Genomic DNA, 12,460 nt, shown 5'->3' on the forward strand with positions numbered 1-12,460 from the left:
ATACCTATATACACTGAACACTCATTTCTTCTGCTAGTACTTTTTAAGGATTCCTTCATTTATCTAAAGCACTACATCTTGGGGAGGCACTGATGCCAAGAGAGAGCATATCAGACTTATTCAGAGGGCTTACCCCACCCTCATTCAATAATTCTAATAGGATTCTGTCTAGCACCCACTGAGAATTATTACAGAGAGACCACAGTTACCAGTAGGTTTTAAGATTGAAAATGACTAGTTTCAACATCATTTAATATACTCATTAGCCCATGTTTCCTTTTGCACAGATTTCACCAGTTTGCTATATTATTTGAAAGCAGGGCTTCCTTTTATTTATCCCCATACCACCTATTTTCAGTGTCATGAGAAGGACCCTCTAGTTCAGGTATTTGAAAATGTAACAGTAAACTCTATCCTAGAATATATTTATCCTGTCCGTATCCTCCATGATTTTATACTCCGATCATATATACCCACTTTTCTTACCTATTTTCCTTTCCACCAACCCTTTCAGTTCCCCAGTCATTTTAATTACCTTTTTCTGAATCTTCTCCAGCTCTATTTTGTCTTTTTTGAGGTAAGTGATCTGAATTACAGATGTAGATTTTACTATGGCTTTATACGTGGATAAGATTGTATGTTATGTTGTGTTTCCTACAGTTGCCTTTCAGTTGACATTTTAACAACATTCTGTTAAAGACCTTAAGTAAATTTTCTCAATTCTTACCTTTTGATTAAATATTCTAATGTTTGCCTTGAAATTGTACCTGAAGAAAATGAAATACTGCTAAACAAAGCTGCCAGTTGTTGCTTAGTATCTTCCTTAAAGGTGTTTAGAAATCACTAAAAACATTATTACAGTGCAAGTGTCCCTTGCAAAAGTTGTGTGTGTCTGCTCATCTTAAGAGAGACATCACCTGACCCTGTTGGCAGGATAATACTTTCAGAGAACCTGAACCAAACTTTTCATTAGGCTTCCTTTTTTTTTTTTTTAAACTAAGATAATTCTAAAATGATCATTTTACCCACTCTTCTCAGAGAAAAAGAATGTTTACTTCGTGGTAGATACTTTTCATACTTTGCATATATTAACTTGTGAGGTAGATAGTTACTATTCTGTTTCTACAGATTAGAAAACTAGGATAAAGCTGCAAAATATCTTACCCAAGGTCAACCAGTTAGTAATTGGTAGAGCCAGTATTGAAATCCAGCCAGTCTGACTCCTGGGTCTACCTTCTTAATGGGCTTCATGTGCTTATATATGGTTGCTGACTTTTTATTTTAAAAAAGCAGTAAGTTATCACCTATGCTATTTGCTAATATCCTTCCTTAAGTTTTCTTTATTTCTTCCTCCCTTTTCCTCCAATTCCAACAAAGAATGAGAGAGAGATTTTACATTATGTGCCATATTGCTAAAATCCCAATCTGACTTTCACTCTCTCTAGTTTCTTATCATTTCTCCAAAACTGGATTTTTAGATAGTAAGATCTGAGATCAGAAACTTAAAGCGTGGCCCTTACCAAAGGCCTGGCAGTCACAGAGGCCCCACTTTTGCCATAAAGTGTGTTCAGAACAGCTCTGTTTTAGTTTCTGTTACCTCAAAAAAGGCTCTTAGTCCCCAGAGCCTATGGGAAAATTTGTAAGTAATTCAGTATAACCACTACCACATTTTGAAATTCTCTCAGTTTAAAGGTTTACTGCCATAGTGTGTGTCTTCAACCTTCTTTTGTTGGTGAGTGGTTGATGATGATGGTGAAGACCCAAGGATTCCTATCTAAAACCCTATTCTGTTTTTGCAGTGGATAGTCTGCTGAAATACACTGGCTATGGGAATGCTGCAGGACTGTTGGCGGCCAGGGGCCTCTTGGCTGGAGGAAGAGGAGATAATTGGTACTCAGAGGACGAGGACACAGACACTGAAGAATACAAAAATGCAAAACCAAAGTATAGTATCAAATTTCTTTTCACCTAACTATGGCTGTGCCTTTGAGTTGGTTATTTGCCTTTTACTTCCTTGGTCTTTCATTTTCCAAGTGTTTCTTTTCTTTTGTGGATTTGGAAACTTTCCATTTAATGGTGTTTTTAGAGGCAGTTTCATAGCTAGTGCCTTAGAGAGTGACTTCAAGTGATGGAGGAAGGCTAATAATGCAAGAAATGATATTTTCAACATACTTATTATCTTCTCCCAAGTACTAAGAGAGCTGGTGTGTTTAGGTTGTACTGAAAAAGTGTTATTGCTTACTATTTGCTTTCCTTTCCATAGGTTAAGATTTTATAAGGTATAACCAAGACCACATATTTAAGTTGATTATTTGATGCTTCAGTCTTTCTCAGAAATCTAAATGTAGGTTCTGATCCTCCCCCTTGCATAAAAGCCCTTATAAGTCAATAAAATAGGCAACAAGACACATTAATATCAAAAGAAAAGAAGACTGGCTTCACAGTGAATTTTAATCAAACAAACATATAGATACTCATCTTTTAACAGATACATGAGTGCAATGAGTAGGCAAACCAGAGACTCTGTGAGGTCTTCTGTGAGTCAGTGCTTAACAAATTAAAGACACTATAATTATTCTCTTTTATCCCAAGATAAACCACCTCTGCTTCCTCCTATTCCCTCTCCATCCTTTCCATCCCACTCGTAACCCTCAACCCATGTGTAAATTCTTAGTTTCCGCTTATTAGGAGTTATTTGAGCTATGTTTTTTCTGGGTTCCATTTGAAGATTTCCATCTGAAAATTGGAAAAGCATGCCCTTTCCTTGTGACATGGTGACATTGACATGCTGTGTTTTCTGCTGGCCATCTTCTGGAGTGTGATGTGGATCATGCAGTAGGTGACCGAGGATAGACTATCTTTATCTGCAAAATTAGATACTTTTAAAAACCATACATTGTGCTTTGTTGACATGCAAGTAATGGGTTGTCAGAAGGTGAAAGAAATGATCAGTTCCCGATTAGACAGGACATATATGGCCTGTTTCTTGGCAAATCAGGTCTGAGTAGGTAGTGTTACTTTTAGCATCCCCAATGCCATCAGCCTTAGTAGGATCTTATAGAGTGTGTCCTAGAAATAAAGACTTTTGGGGAGAAAGCTGGCAATGACTCTAAGCACTATTTTCTTAAGACTGCCACCATTTAAATATTATCAATTGGCTATCTCTGACAAGTATTTGAAGCTAAGATAGAGGAATGCTGCTTCTTTCTTTCCCTAATTATAGAAGTCATCATTCTAAATTAGTCTTACTAGCTTTTTTCATTCTATAAACTATATTTCCTTATCAGTTTAATATTGATATCTCTTGATTTGAGCCATTAAAATACACCACTTGAGAAATTTCATATTTCTAAATGAAAGTAGCAATTACATTAGGCATTTCTTACATCCCAGGGTGTGTGGACACATTCAACTATGATACAGAACTCATGAGTACTCATACATGGTTGATATCTTTGCATCTCAATGTGTATTGTTAATTTTGTTTAGTAGATAACTTCTGTAATGGTAATGGTCATATATACAGCAAGCACGAGAATGCTACTATAACAATAGGGAAATAGAATTATGTTATATTGTGGAAGTGATGTTAGATTTCAGGAAGTACCTTCTGTTGAAATCAACAGCCATGATTAGTATTATTACTGTCTTGGCTCTCTGTCACGGAAAGTTTCTGTACTTAAGCCTTACATCCCTAATTATAATATTCAGCCTTTGGACTTTGCTTATAATATTCATAGGAATGGTATGTTTGTGTAGTCAGAATAGTCACCATTGTGAAATTTTGTTGTATTTCTTAAACACTGCTCATTATAAGTATAAATGTGTGTTTTTCAAGTAGCATCACATCTTCCCCCTTCGGATAGATTTGCATCTGTTTTTCTCTTAAATTTTCCTTTTTTAAAGTGAAAAAGTGTGGTGAGATATTTAATGTTACTTTAAAATATTTGTTCAAATGATTTCTATGGAAGTGGTGGTAAATAAAGTACTTTGCAAGCAGGAGTACCCTTTGTACTCTGTGGAGCGATCCACAGAGCTCAAAGAACTTGTTTCCTAAAAACTGTTGTAAAAAATTTTTTACCAATCAAGCTTATAAAGTCAGCATCTGAAAGGATTGCTTACTCCCCTACCCCTGAATACCGTTCACCAGTCAGAGTTCCCAAGATCTCAGTCTGCTTTTCTTGTGATGCATTTATTCACAACAGTTGCTACTATTGGCAGAAGCAGAGAACTTACTCTTCATCCAGTTGGCTGTAGTCCCATTGTCAAAACTTTAAGTGGATTCTGATTAATGCACCAAGGTAACCTGTAATCCTTTACTGGAATCTGAAACCAAGAATTGTATGGAGCTTACATTCAGGCTATGGGAGACAGTTAATATCACAACAAAGCTTTTTGTGTCAAAATAAATGTATTTAATGGACTGGAAATGGCTTTCTGCAATTAGCACACTTAGAGAAAATACACTCATAGAATTGAGTTACATGCCACATAAATTTTTGGTGTATGTCTAGCCAGGTTTGTTGAAAGTTTTCAGATAAACTTTAGTCCTGTGTCAAAGGGAAACCAAATTTCTAAATTCTAACCTTTATACCTGTTTCGTTTATGCCTCTGAGAATGGAGGTCCCTTGACTGTAAAGGTGATATAACTGGCTGGTATGGTTTATACATTATTCTAGACATCAGTTGAAAGATGTGTGTCTAATGATATTTGGCTCCTTTTAGACGAGTGGCTTTCACAGGGTGCATAGGCATCTAGAGGCCCAAAGAGGTATCTTTAAAAGGCTGCTTTGTGGAGGGATAGGAGGAACAGATGGTCAAAAGTGAGCAGAACCCTAGGGAGCCTCCTTGCACACTTAACACACCACACCAGTTCATAATCAGATCCAAAAGCTTAAAACCATTGTACTAATAAACTCAGGGGTGTTTCCTTCTTGACCATATTTTTCTCAGCTGTAGCTATACCACCAGCTGCATAAACAGTTTCTTCAGCACAAGGCAAGATACTTTTTCTTTTGTTTGTCAAGATTTTGCTATGCTGCTTCAGTCAAGTCTTTTTATAGTTGTCTTATTATATTGGGCTTTATAAATTTATTTATTAATATTAAATATTTATTGAAGTAAGTGACAGAAACCAGGACATGAAGATTTTTCTCTTTGCCCAGTTTGGGCTGTGATGACGTATTTATGTAAAATAGCATTTCTAGGAACTAGAACCTATTACTGTAAGCAGTCATAAAACGTATCTAAATTCAGAGTTCTAAAAGACCAGAGGTAAAAGAGGCCAGTATATTAGCTTAACTACAGTACTGAGTTTTGCTCCAGTGTTTATTTGCTATAGATTCACAATCATCAGTTTTCTATATCCTTTATGTCAAGGTTATTACTCTTAATCAAACGGCCTAACATGGGAAACATTTGCACTATAATTTAAAAAGGCATTTTGAGGCCTTTTTTGTTTTATTGCCTAGATGCAATTTGGTATTCCTGTATGTATATATATTCAGTATGTATAAATTTATGTGGCTAATACATGGTAGATACATAGTAAATATCAGATAAGTAAATGAAAGAATGACACCATATTACACTGGTTCTTTCTATTGCAAATGTAATGCGAAAACCTGAATTAGGATGTGCTTTCATAATTTACCCTATTTCTTTTATGGAGAATCAGTGTATCATTTATATGATAATTCTCAAATTACTTGAGACATTTTCAGAAACTGGTATCTCTTCAAAATATATCTGAATTTAAAGCACACGCCACAAAACCACCTATTTGTTGCATGGTTTTTTTAGTTAATGAAGATTACACATTCATCTCCATAGTAAGGATTTGACTGAATAGAGTAACTTACCTCCTGGATCATCTGAGGCCTCCTGTGTTACCTATTTCTCCGCAAGTGGCTCACTAACGCTAGTAACAATAGCTGGTATTTATTGAGTGCTTAATGTGTGCCAGGCACACTTTTCTAAGAACTAGACAAATATTATATAATCTTCACAACAATCCTTTGAGGTAGAATTAATCTCATTTTATAGATGAGAAAACTAAAGGCAATGAATCGAGTAATTTGTCCAGGGCAAACAGTTCGTAAGTGGTCAGGCAGCCTGACTCTAGAGCTTGCGGTTTTTGGGAATTTTATTGTTGTTTTTTGAGGTAGGCAAAGCAAGTTTTATTGTGCTCTTCACTCTGCCTTTTTACTTTGGGGATAAAATATGTAACATCAAATTTACCATTTTAGTCAGTTTTAAGTGAACAAATTTGTAGCATTAAGTACATTTACACTGTTATGCAACCATCACCACTATCTCTCTTCAGAACTTTTTCCTTGTCCCTAGTGACACTCTGTACATATTCCCCTCCTTCTAGCTCCTGGTAACCACCATTTTACTTTCTGTCTCTATGGAATCTAAGAATCTCTACAAATGGAATCATATACAATATTTCTCCTTTTGTTACTGGCTAGTGTCACTTAGAATAATGTCTTTAAGATTCGTTCATGTTGTGGCACATGTCAAAGTTTCAGCTGAATAATATTCCATGTGTGTATATACATTATATATATACCTTTTGGTTGTTGTGAATAATGCTGGTGAACATGGGTCTACCAATATCTGTCAAGTCCCTGCTTTCCGCTCTCTTGTGTATATACCCAGAAGTGTTGTATCACATGGTAGGTAGTTCTTGTGTTTAATTTTGTTGCCAGCCTACCATATTTTACATAGCAGCTGCACCATTTATATTCCCACCAGCAGTGTGCAAGGGTTCCCTTTTCTCCAGATCCTCACAACACTTACTATTTTCTGGGGTTGCTTGTCTTTGGGATTTTTAGTAATAGCCATCCTAATGGGTGTGAAGTCAGAGCTTATTTTAACTTCTACTATATTGTTTCAAAGCCAAAGAGAGAAATGAGTTTGCCCTTCAGATAGCTTCCCTGTTCTCCGAGCATCTATTATTTTTCTTTGCTATAACCAAAACAGAAAAGAAAGAAAATGTATCTGTGTATACCCCAATATTCCTGAAAACAGAAAAATCCCTTTGATTCATTCTAAATTGGTAAATATTCACATACATCTGTCAGGTAGTTCTGGTCCTATCTTCATAATACATTCTGACCTAATTACCTTTTTTATTTGTCATCACTGCTACCACTCTGGTCCAAGCTAAAATCTCTCTCTCCAGGATCATTCTCAAAGCCTTCTCACTGGCCTTGTTGTTTCTACCTTTGTTCCTCTTCATTTCGTTCTCAAAACAGCTGTTACTGGGATCCTTATAGTATGTAAATCAGACTAGTCAACTGTTCAAACGTCCTCGCAGTGGTATACTTGCACCCTTTCTTGCTATACTATTGCCACACTGACCTCTTTACTATGTGTCAGGCACTGCAGGCACATTCCTGCCTGAGGCCTTTCTGTTGACTGCTGTTCCTTCTGCCTGGAATGCCTGTCCTCCAGATAGCTGCCATATCTCTCATTCCCTCACCGCCTTCAAGTCTTTATTCAGGTATCACCTGTTCTGTGCCCTTGTTAACAGTTGCTGCACTCCTGCCTTTACCACTCCATATCATACTTCTTACATTGCTTTTTTTTCTCACAGTGCTATTCACCTTCTGACATTCCATATAACTTACTTATTCATTGTCTGTTTTCTCCTCCAAAAAGTAAGCTCCAAGAGGGAAGAGGAGTTTTTGTTTTGTTTTTTTGGTCTGTTTTTGTTCATGTAGATGTCCCCAGAATAGTGCCCAGCACACAGTAGGCAGTCAGTAAATTTTTGTTGAATGAATGAATTTTGAGTTAGTCAGCCCCTCCTCAGCATTAGGATACCAAGAAAATTGAGTTCCCTTTCCTCGTCAAGCTTCTACATCTAGTTGAGGAATGGGAGCCAGGGAATAGAATTCAAGAAAATTCAGATATGGTAAATTTCCATTTTGTTCTTTATATTGTTTTTTGGGGGAGCAGTGTATTCTGGGTTTTTCCCCCTGGAAAGTTGTTTTAGTGTCATTCACATATAACATCTCCTTTCCTACCCGCCTGTCCCCTTCTTTCCTGGTCTTGGCTTACAAAATGCCCTTTCCTAAAACCCTGATCCCTTTCGTAGAAGTTGCAAACTGTCTGGATTTAGCCCACAAGTATGTTTTGTTTGGCTTGCCCCGTGTCCTATTGGTTATTTGGTTTGTGGTTTTGCTTTCTTATTTTACACAGTGCTTCTTAATTACTTAGCAACATTTAGAATTCAGATATTTTAGATGAAAATCTTGATTTCTAACTTCTTTTGAAAAACTGGAAGTTCTGGTAACATAGGGCCTGCATTCTACGTGACAACCAATTGATGGAATTGAGTAGCTGTGGTTTCCTTCCTACGAGGTATAAGCTCCTTTGGTGTGACGGCTTATCCAATTCACTTATCTTACCTGTCCAACTCCTGTAGGTTGACTTTAGAGTTCCTTTTTTAACCAGAATGCTTTGAATGAATTTAAGCCACACATTGTAGAGATTGAAGTTAATTTTCATATAGCTGAATTAAGTTTTAATGGATCTTTTTTGTAAATGACCTAGTACTGTTGATGTTGGCCAAAGGTAGCAAAAATTTGAAGAGCAAAAGACTTGAAATACAGCTCAGGTTTTATACCTGTGTTCATTTGTCCATACCTTTTTAGTGTGTCTTAATCCTTTTGTCTCCAGGCCCATAGCTGTTGTCAGTTCATATAATAGTCTTATACAAAATTTATGATGAAATACCACAGATAAGAATTTAGACACTTCTTGTCACCTAATTGGAAGTCATAAATAGTAGGATTGGAGTGCTACGAAATGGGACAGGGAGCAGAGACAAGGTGGAGGAGATCATGATAAATATAATTACCCAATAAAATGTCCACCACAATTAGTGTTCTTAAAGCATCTTAAGACTCCAGGTTTTGGAATGAAATAAAAGTAACTCCAGAATTTCATAGTGTCAAGATTGAAACCTGGACTGTGGCGTCTCAGACTGTACTATTTGAGGTTGAAAGGTGTCAGGTATTTGTTCCACCAAAAGTGATCTATTTTATGAAATCTCACGTCTTTGTTGTCACGGTGGCTATTATTTTTCTCTTCCTTTCTGGGTAGGGAAACTACATGAGACTCTGGTTTGAAGTGGGGAGCGGGAGAAGAGACAGTGTTCATCTGCCTTCTGCCACAGCACACTGGCATTTTTCCCATAAGAGAGTGGTACACTATACTTCAGTGCCCTAACTTGTGTTTTCTGTGGCTTTGTTTACGTTCTTCCGAAGATCCAGGGGAAAAATGTCTTTTTAAAGGAAAAAATGAAACCCAAATCCCTAGAGTGACTTTGGAGGGTTGGAATGTTTTCTCTATGGCAAAAAATGAGTTCTTACTCTGTAAGAATGAATTTCTGGCTGCTGCTTTTATACTCAGATAGCAAAGAATTGTGTTACTTTAGTAGCTAATTTCAGAGCAAACCATTATATCATTTTAGCAGCCGGGGGACTTGAGGTCACCTTATGTAAGACAGACTTAATTTCCACCAAGCTCTTAAGAGAACCAAGAAAACCATCAAATTGTGTCCTAATCTAGGAATTCATATAGTGACTTTGTATGCTGTGGTGCCCACAATACCACATAGCTTACCAGGGTGTCCTCCTGACACATTTTTTTCCCTGAAGCATGTGATCACGTGTGCAAATGTCCTAAAAGTGCCTACGGGCCTGATTTTTCAAATCACAGCTCCATTGAATTTGAGGAGAGAAGCCCTCTCTCAAGAGGCAAATAAGCATGATCTACATAGTTAATACATCTACCTTCCCTTACACTTTCTTCTAAGGCCTGATTTTCTTTGCTTGGGAAGTGGTATGTATCTATGATAAGCACCTTTATTCATTTATAAGACTAGTTGTTTTTCTAATTTAACAGGTGGCAGAAGAGAAACCAGTGAAAAGAGGTATCTTGTTATATGCCTGAGCAAGTAATGGATGGGTGGTGGAATTGTATTTTCAGTGTGGCATCTGGATACGTCTCCATAGTTCTCAGAAGCCTTGTCTGGGTCTTCTTTGTTCTTGACCTTTAGGAAATACGATGATGCATTCAGCATTTTTGTTGATGGCCTCTAACTGGAAGCCTTTTTCTCTTCTTTTATGAGCACCTGAAAAAAGAGGAAATAGTAGCATACAATGAGTGTCTAAAGCAGGTACTCTAGACACACACACACGCACACACAGATTTAGTTGGTCTAAGGTGAGGCCCAAGATTTTTTTCTTTTTTTTTTTTTTTTTGAGACGGAGTCTCGCTCTGTCACCTAAGCTTTTTTTTAAAGTTTCTCAAGTGATTCTAATGTACAGCCAAGGCTAGAAATAAATGACAAGGCTATGGGTTTTCAGGTTGCCCCAGAACCTTTGAAAGTACCTTAAGAGAAAATAAGTGGGTAGGGGACAAATAAAGGGACTCTATGCCCCCATCTACTTGGCTATTCCCATCCCCTTTTTGCCTGAGCAGTTCACTTTTGTCTATTTTATATATTGGGTTTCTAATGGGGGAAAAAAATTTTAAATATGACTCTAGATGTAGGTCTTATGCAAGAATGGCAAGATAGGTTTTGAATCAGGTTTTCGAGGATGGTGAGCACTGAGTCCTTCCATAAGAATTGGTATGTCATGCAGCCGCTGAGGAAGGTAGAAAAGAAAAGTAAATCTAATAGTAATAGATAACAATACGTAGTAAGCTAGCCTTTACCCAAATGAGAAAAGCCCTGGTCAGTAAAGAAAGTAACTTGCCCAACCGAAAGTCTCAAAGACGGGTTGCAAGCTGGCTACCAGAAGATTTAATTAATCACTGTGTCTTTGTCTTGGCCAGTATCTTTTTTTTTTTTTTAAATTTAAACTGGGCACTGTTTTCTAGTTGATTCCAATCTCCCAACACTCCACATTGTGTATATTTGACCCTCTCACTCACTTGCTTGTCTTAAAGGCCTGGCTTCTGAAAGCGTTTATGTTCATAGACCCTAGAAAGCAATTTATTAGCAATTGCTATTTGCAGGGATATTTAATTTGATCATTAAAAACAAACTACTGGCTAGGCGCCATGGCTCATGGCTGTAATCCCAGCACTTCAGGAGGCTGAGGCAGGAGGAACACTTGAGCTCAGGAGTTTGAGAGCAGCCAAGCCAACATGGTGAAACCCCGTCTCTACTAAAAATACACAAATTAGCCAGGCGTGGTGACACGTGCCTGTAATCCCAACCACCCTGGAGGTTGAGGCAGGAGAATCACTTGAACCCAGGAAGCAGAGGTTGCAGTGAGCGGAGATTGTGCTACTGCACTCCAACGTGGGTGACAGAGCGAGACTCCATCAAAACAAACAAACAAACAAAAACAAAAAAACAGTATGTACTTGGCTGGTACAAGATACTGTGATCTCGTCTGCTTCTCCAGAAAAATGTTTGTTGTAGATATTTAGGAGCCATTGAAAGAATTATCTTTTATTTCCTGTCCTCAAAAAAAAAAAAAAAGTATGGCTTTTCTCTAAGAGAATAGTTTGTTTGGTATTATAACCTCATACAAAGTTTATGCAAAGTATTCATTTTAAGTACTGTATTAAATCTATTTCCAGAAAGCCAGGATGATATACCTGTCTCTTGGTAGGCTAGATTTCATCCCTTTTTTTGTCTAGGCCAGATCAAACCTAATTAGAATCGTTCTTCTGCTTTATCTTTTATTATTTAAACACTCATTGCCCTCTGTGGTCTCACTAATGGACTAATTTCCTGAGATTATAAATTGGCATGCTTTCATTTCCAGATTGTAGCCTCTCCGTCATCATTTTTCCAATTTTTTTTGATGTTTGTTTTATGCTGTATCACAAAATGGATTTCCTCATTTCTTCTTCCCTGAAATCATGTGTCCCCTTAGAATTAATGGATAAGCTGTGCATCCACAGATATTTATCCTAACGGCACTAATCAAATTCTGTATTTTTAAAAAGCAACCATGCCTTTGAAATAAAAAAAGCTGGCAAGACAGTTTTCGTTTTTTTAAAAAAAGTATAGCCCATTTCCCAAAGCAAATTAGTGGAAAAGTCCATTTTTAAAAATTCCTATATCAGTTCTATACCATAAAATTGAAATTATTGCCAATTTTTTGGCTATTATACTCTTTCTTATTATCACTTAAAAGTTGGACCAGAAAAGTATAGAAAGAGCATAATTTTAAAACATACAGCATAACTTTTTTTTCTTTTTGTAGCATTAATCTTATCACTGGTCATTTAGAGGAACCAATGCCAAACCCCATAGATGAAATGACAGAAGAACAAAAAGAATATGAAGCCATGAAACTTGTCAACATGCTTGATAAACTTTCCAGGTATTGTATTCCCATCCATTTTTTGCTTGGTTTCTAAAAATGGTCTATTTCTTTGTCTCTCTCACTGAGAGTTACCATAGAACAGCAACTCTGGAAAT

At 36.9% G+C, this 12,460-nt stretch overlaps 1 protein-coding gene across 13 annotated transcripts in view; it reads left to right on the forward strand.

The window, feature by feature from the left end:
* Window positions 1-12,460, forward strand: part of RIC8B (RIC8 guanine nucleotide exchange factor B) — a 112,620-nt gene that overhangs the window by 83,947 nt on the left and 16,213 nt on the right. For 10 of the 13 annotated variants that reach the window (XR_008512114.2, XR_008512115.2, XR_008512118.2 and 7 more), the window contains 2 exons: window positions 1,800-1,944; window positions 12,243-12,362. Coding sequence is in view for 7 of the 13 variants with exons in the window: in XM_024256520.3 (XP_024112288.1) it covers window positions 1,800-1,944; window positions 12,243-12,362 (265 nt within the window). In the remaining 6 variants the exon portion in view is untranslated. The remainder of the gene's footprint in view (window positions 1-1,799; window positions 1,945-12,242; window positions 12,363-12,460) is intronic. The other 3 variants (XM_009248184.4, XM_024256522.3, XM_054527596.2) reach the window with 1 other exon arrangement.

The sequence above is a fragment of the Pongo abelii genome, chromosome 10 (assembly GCF_028885655.2).
Source record: "Pongo abelii isolate AG06213 chromosome 10, NHGRI_mPonAbe1-v2.0_pri, whole genome shotgun sequence".
Lineage (NCBI taxonomy): Eukaryota > Metazoa > Chordata > Mammalia > Primates > Hominidae > Pongo > Pongo abelii.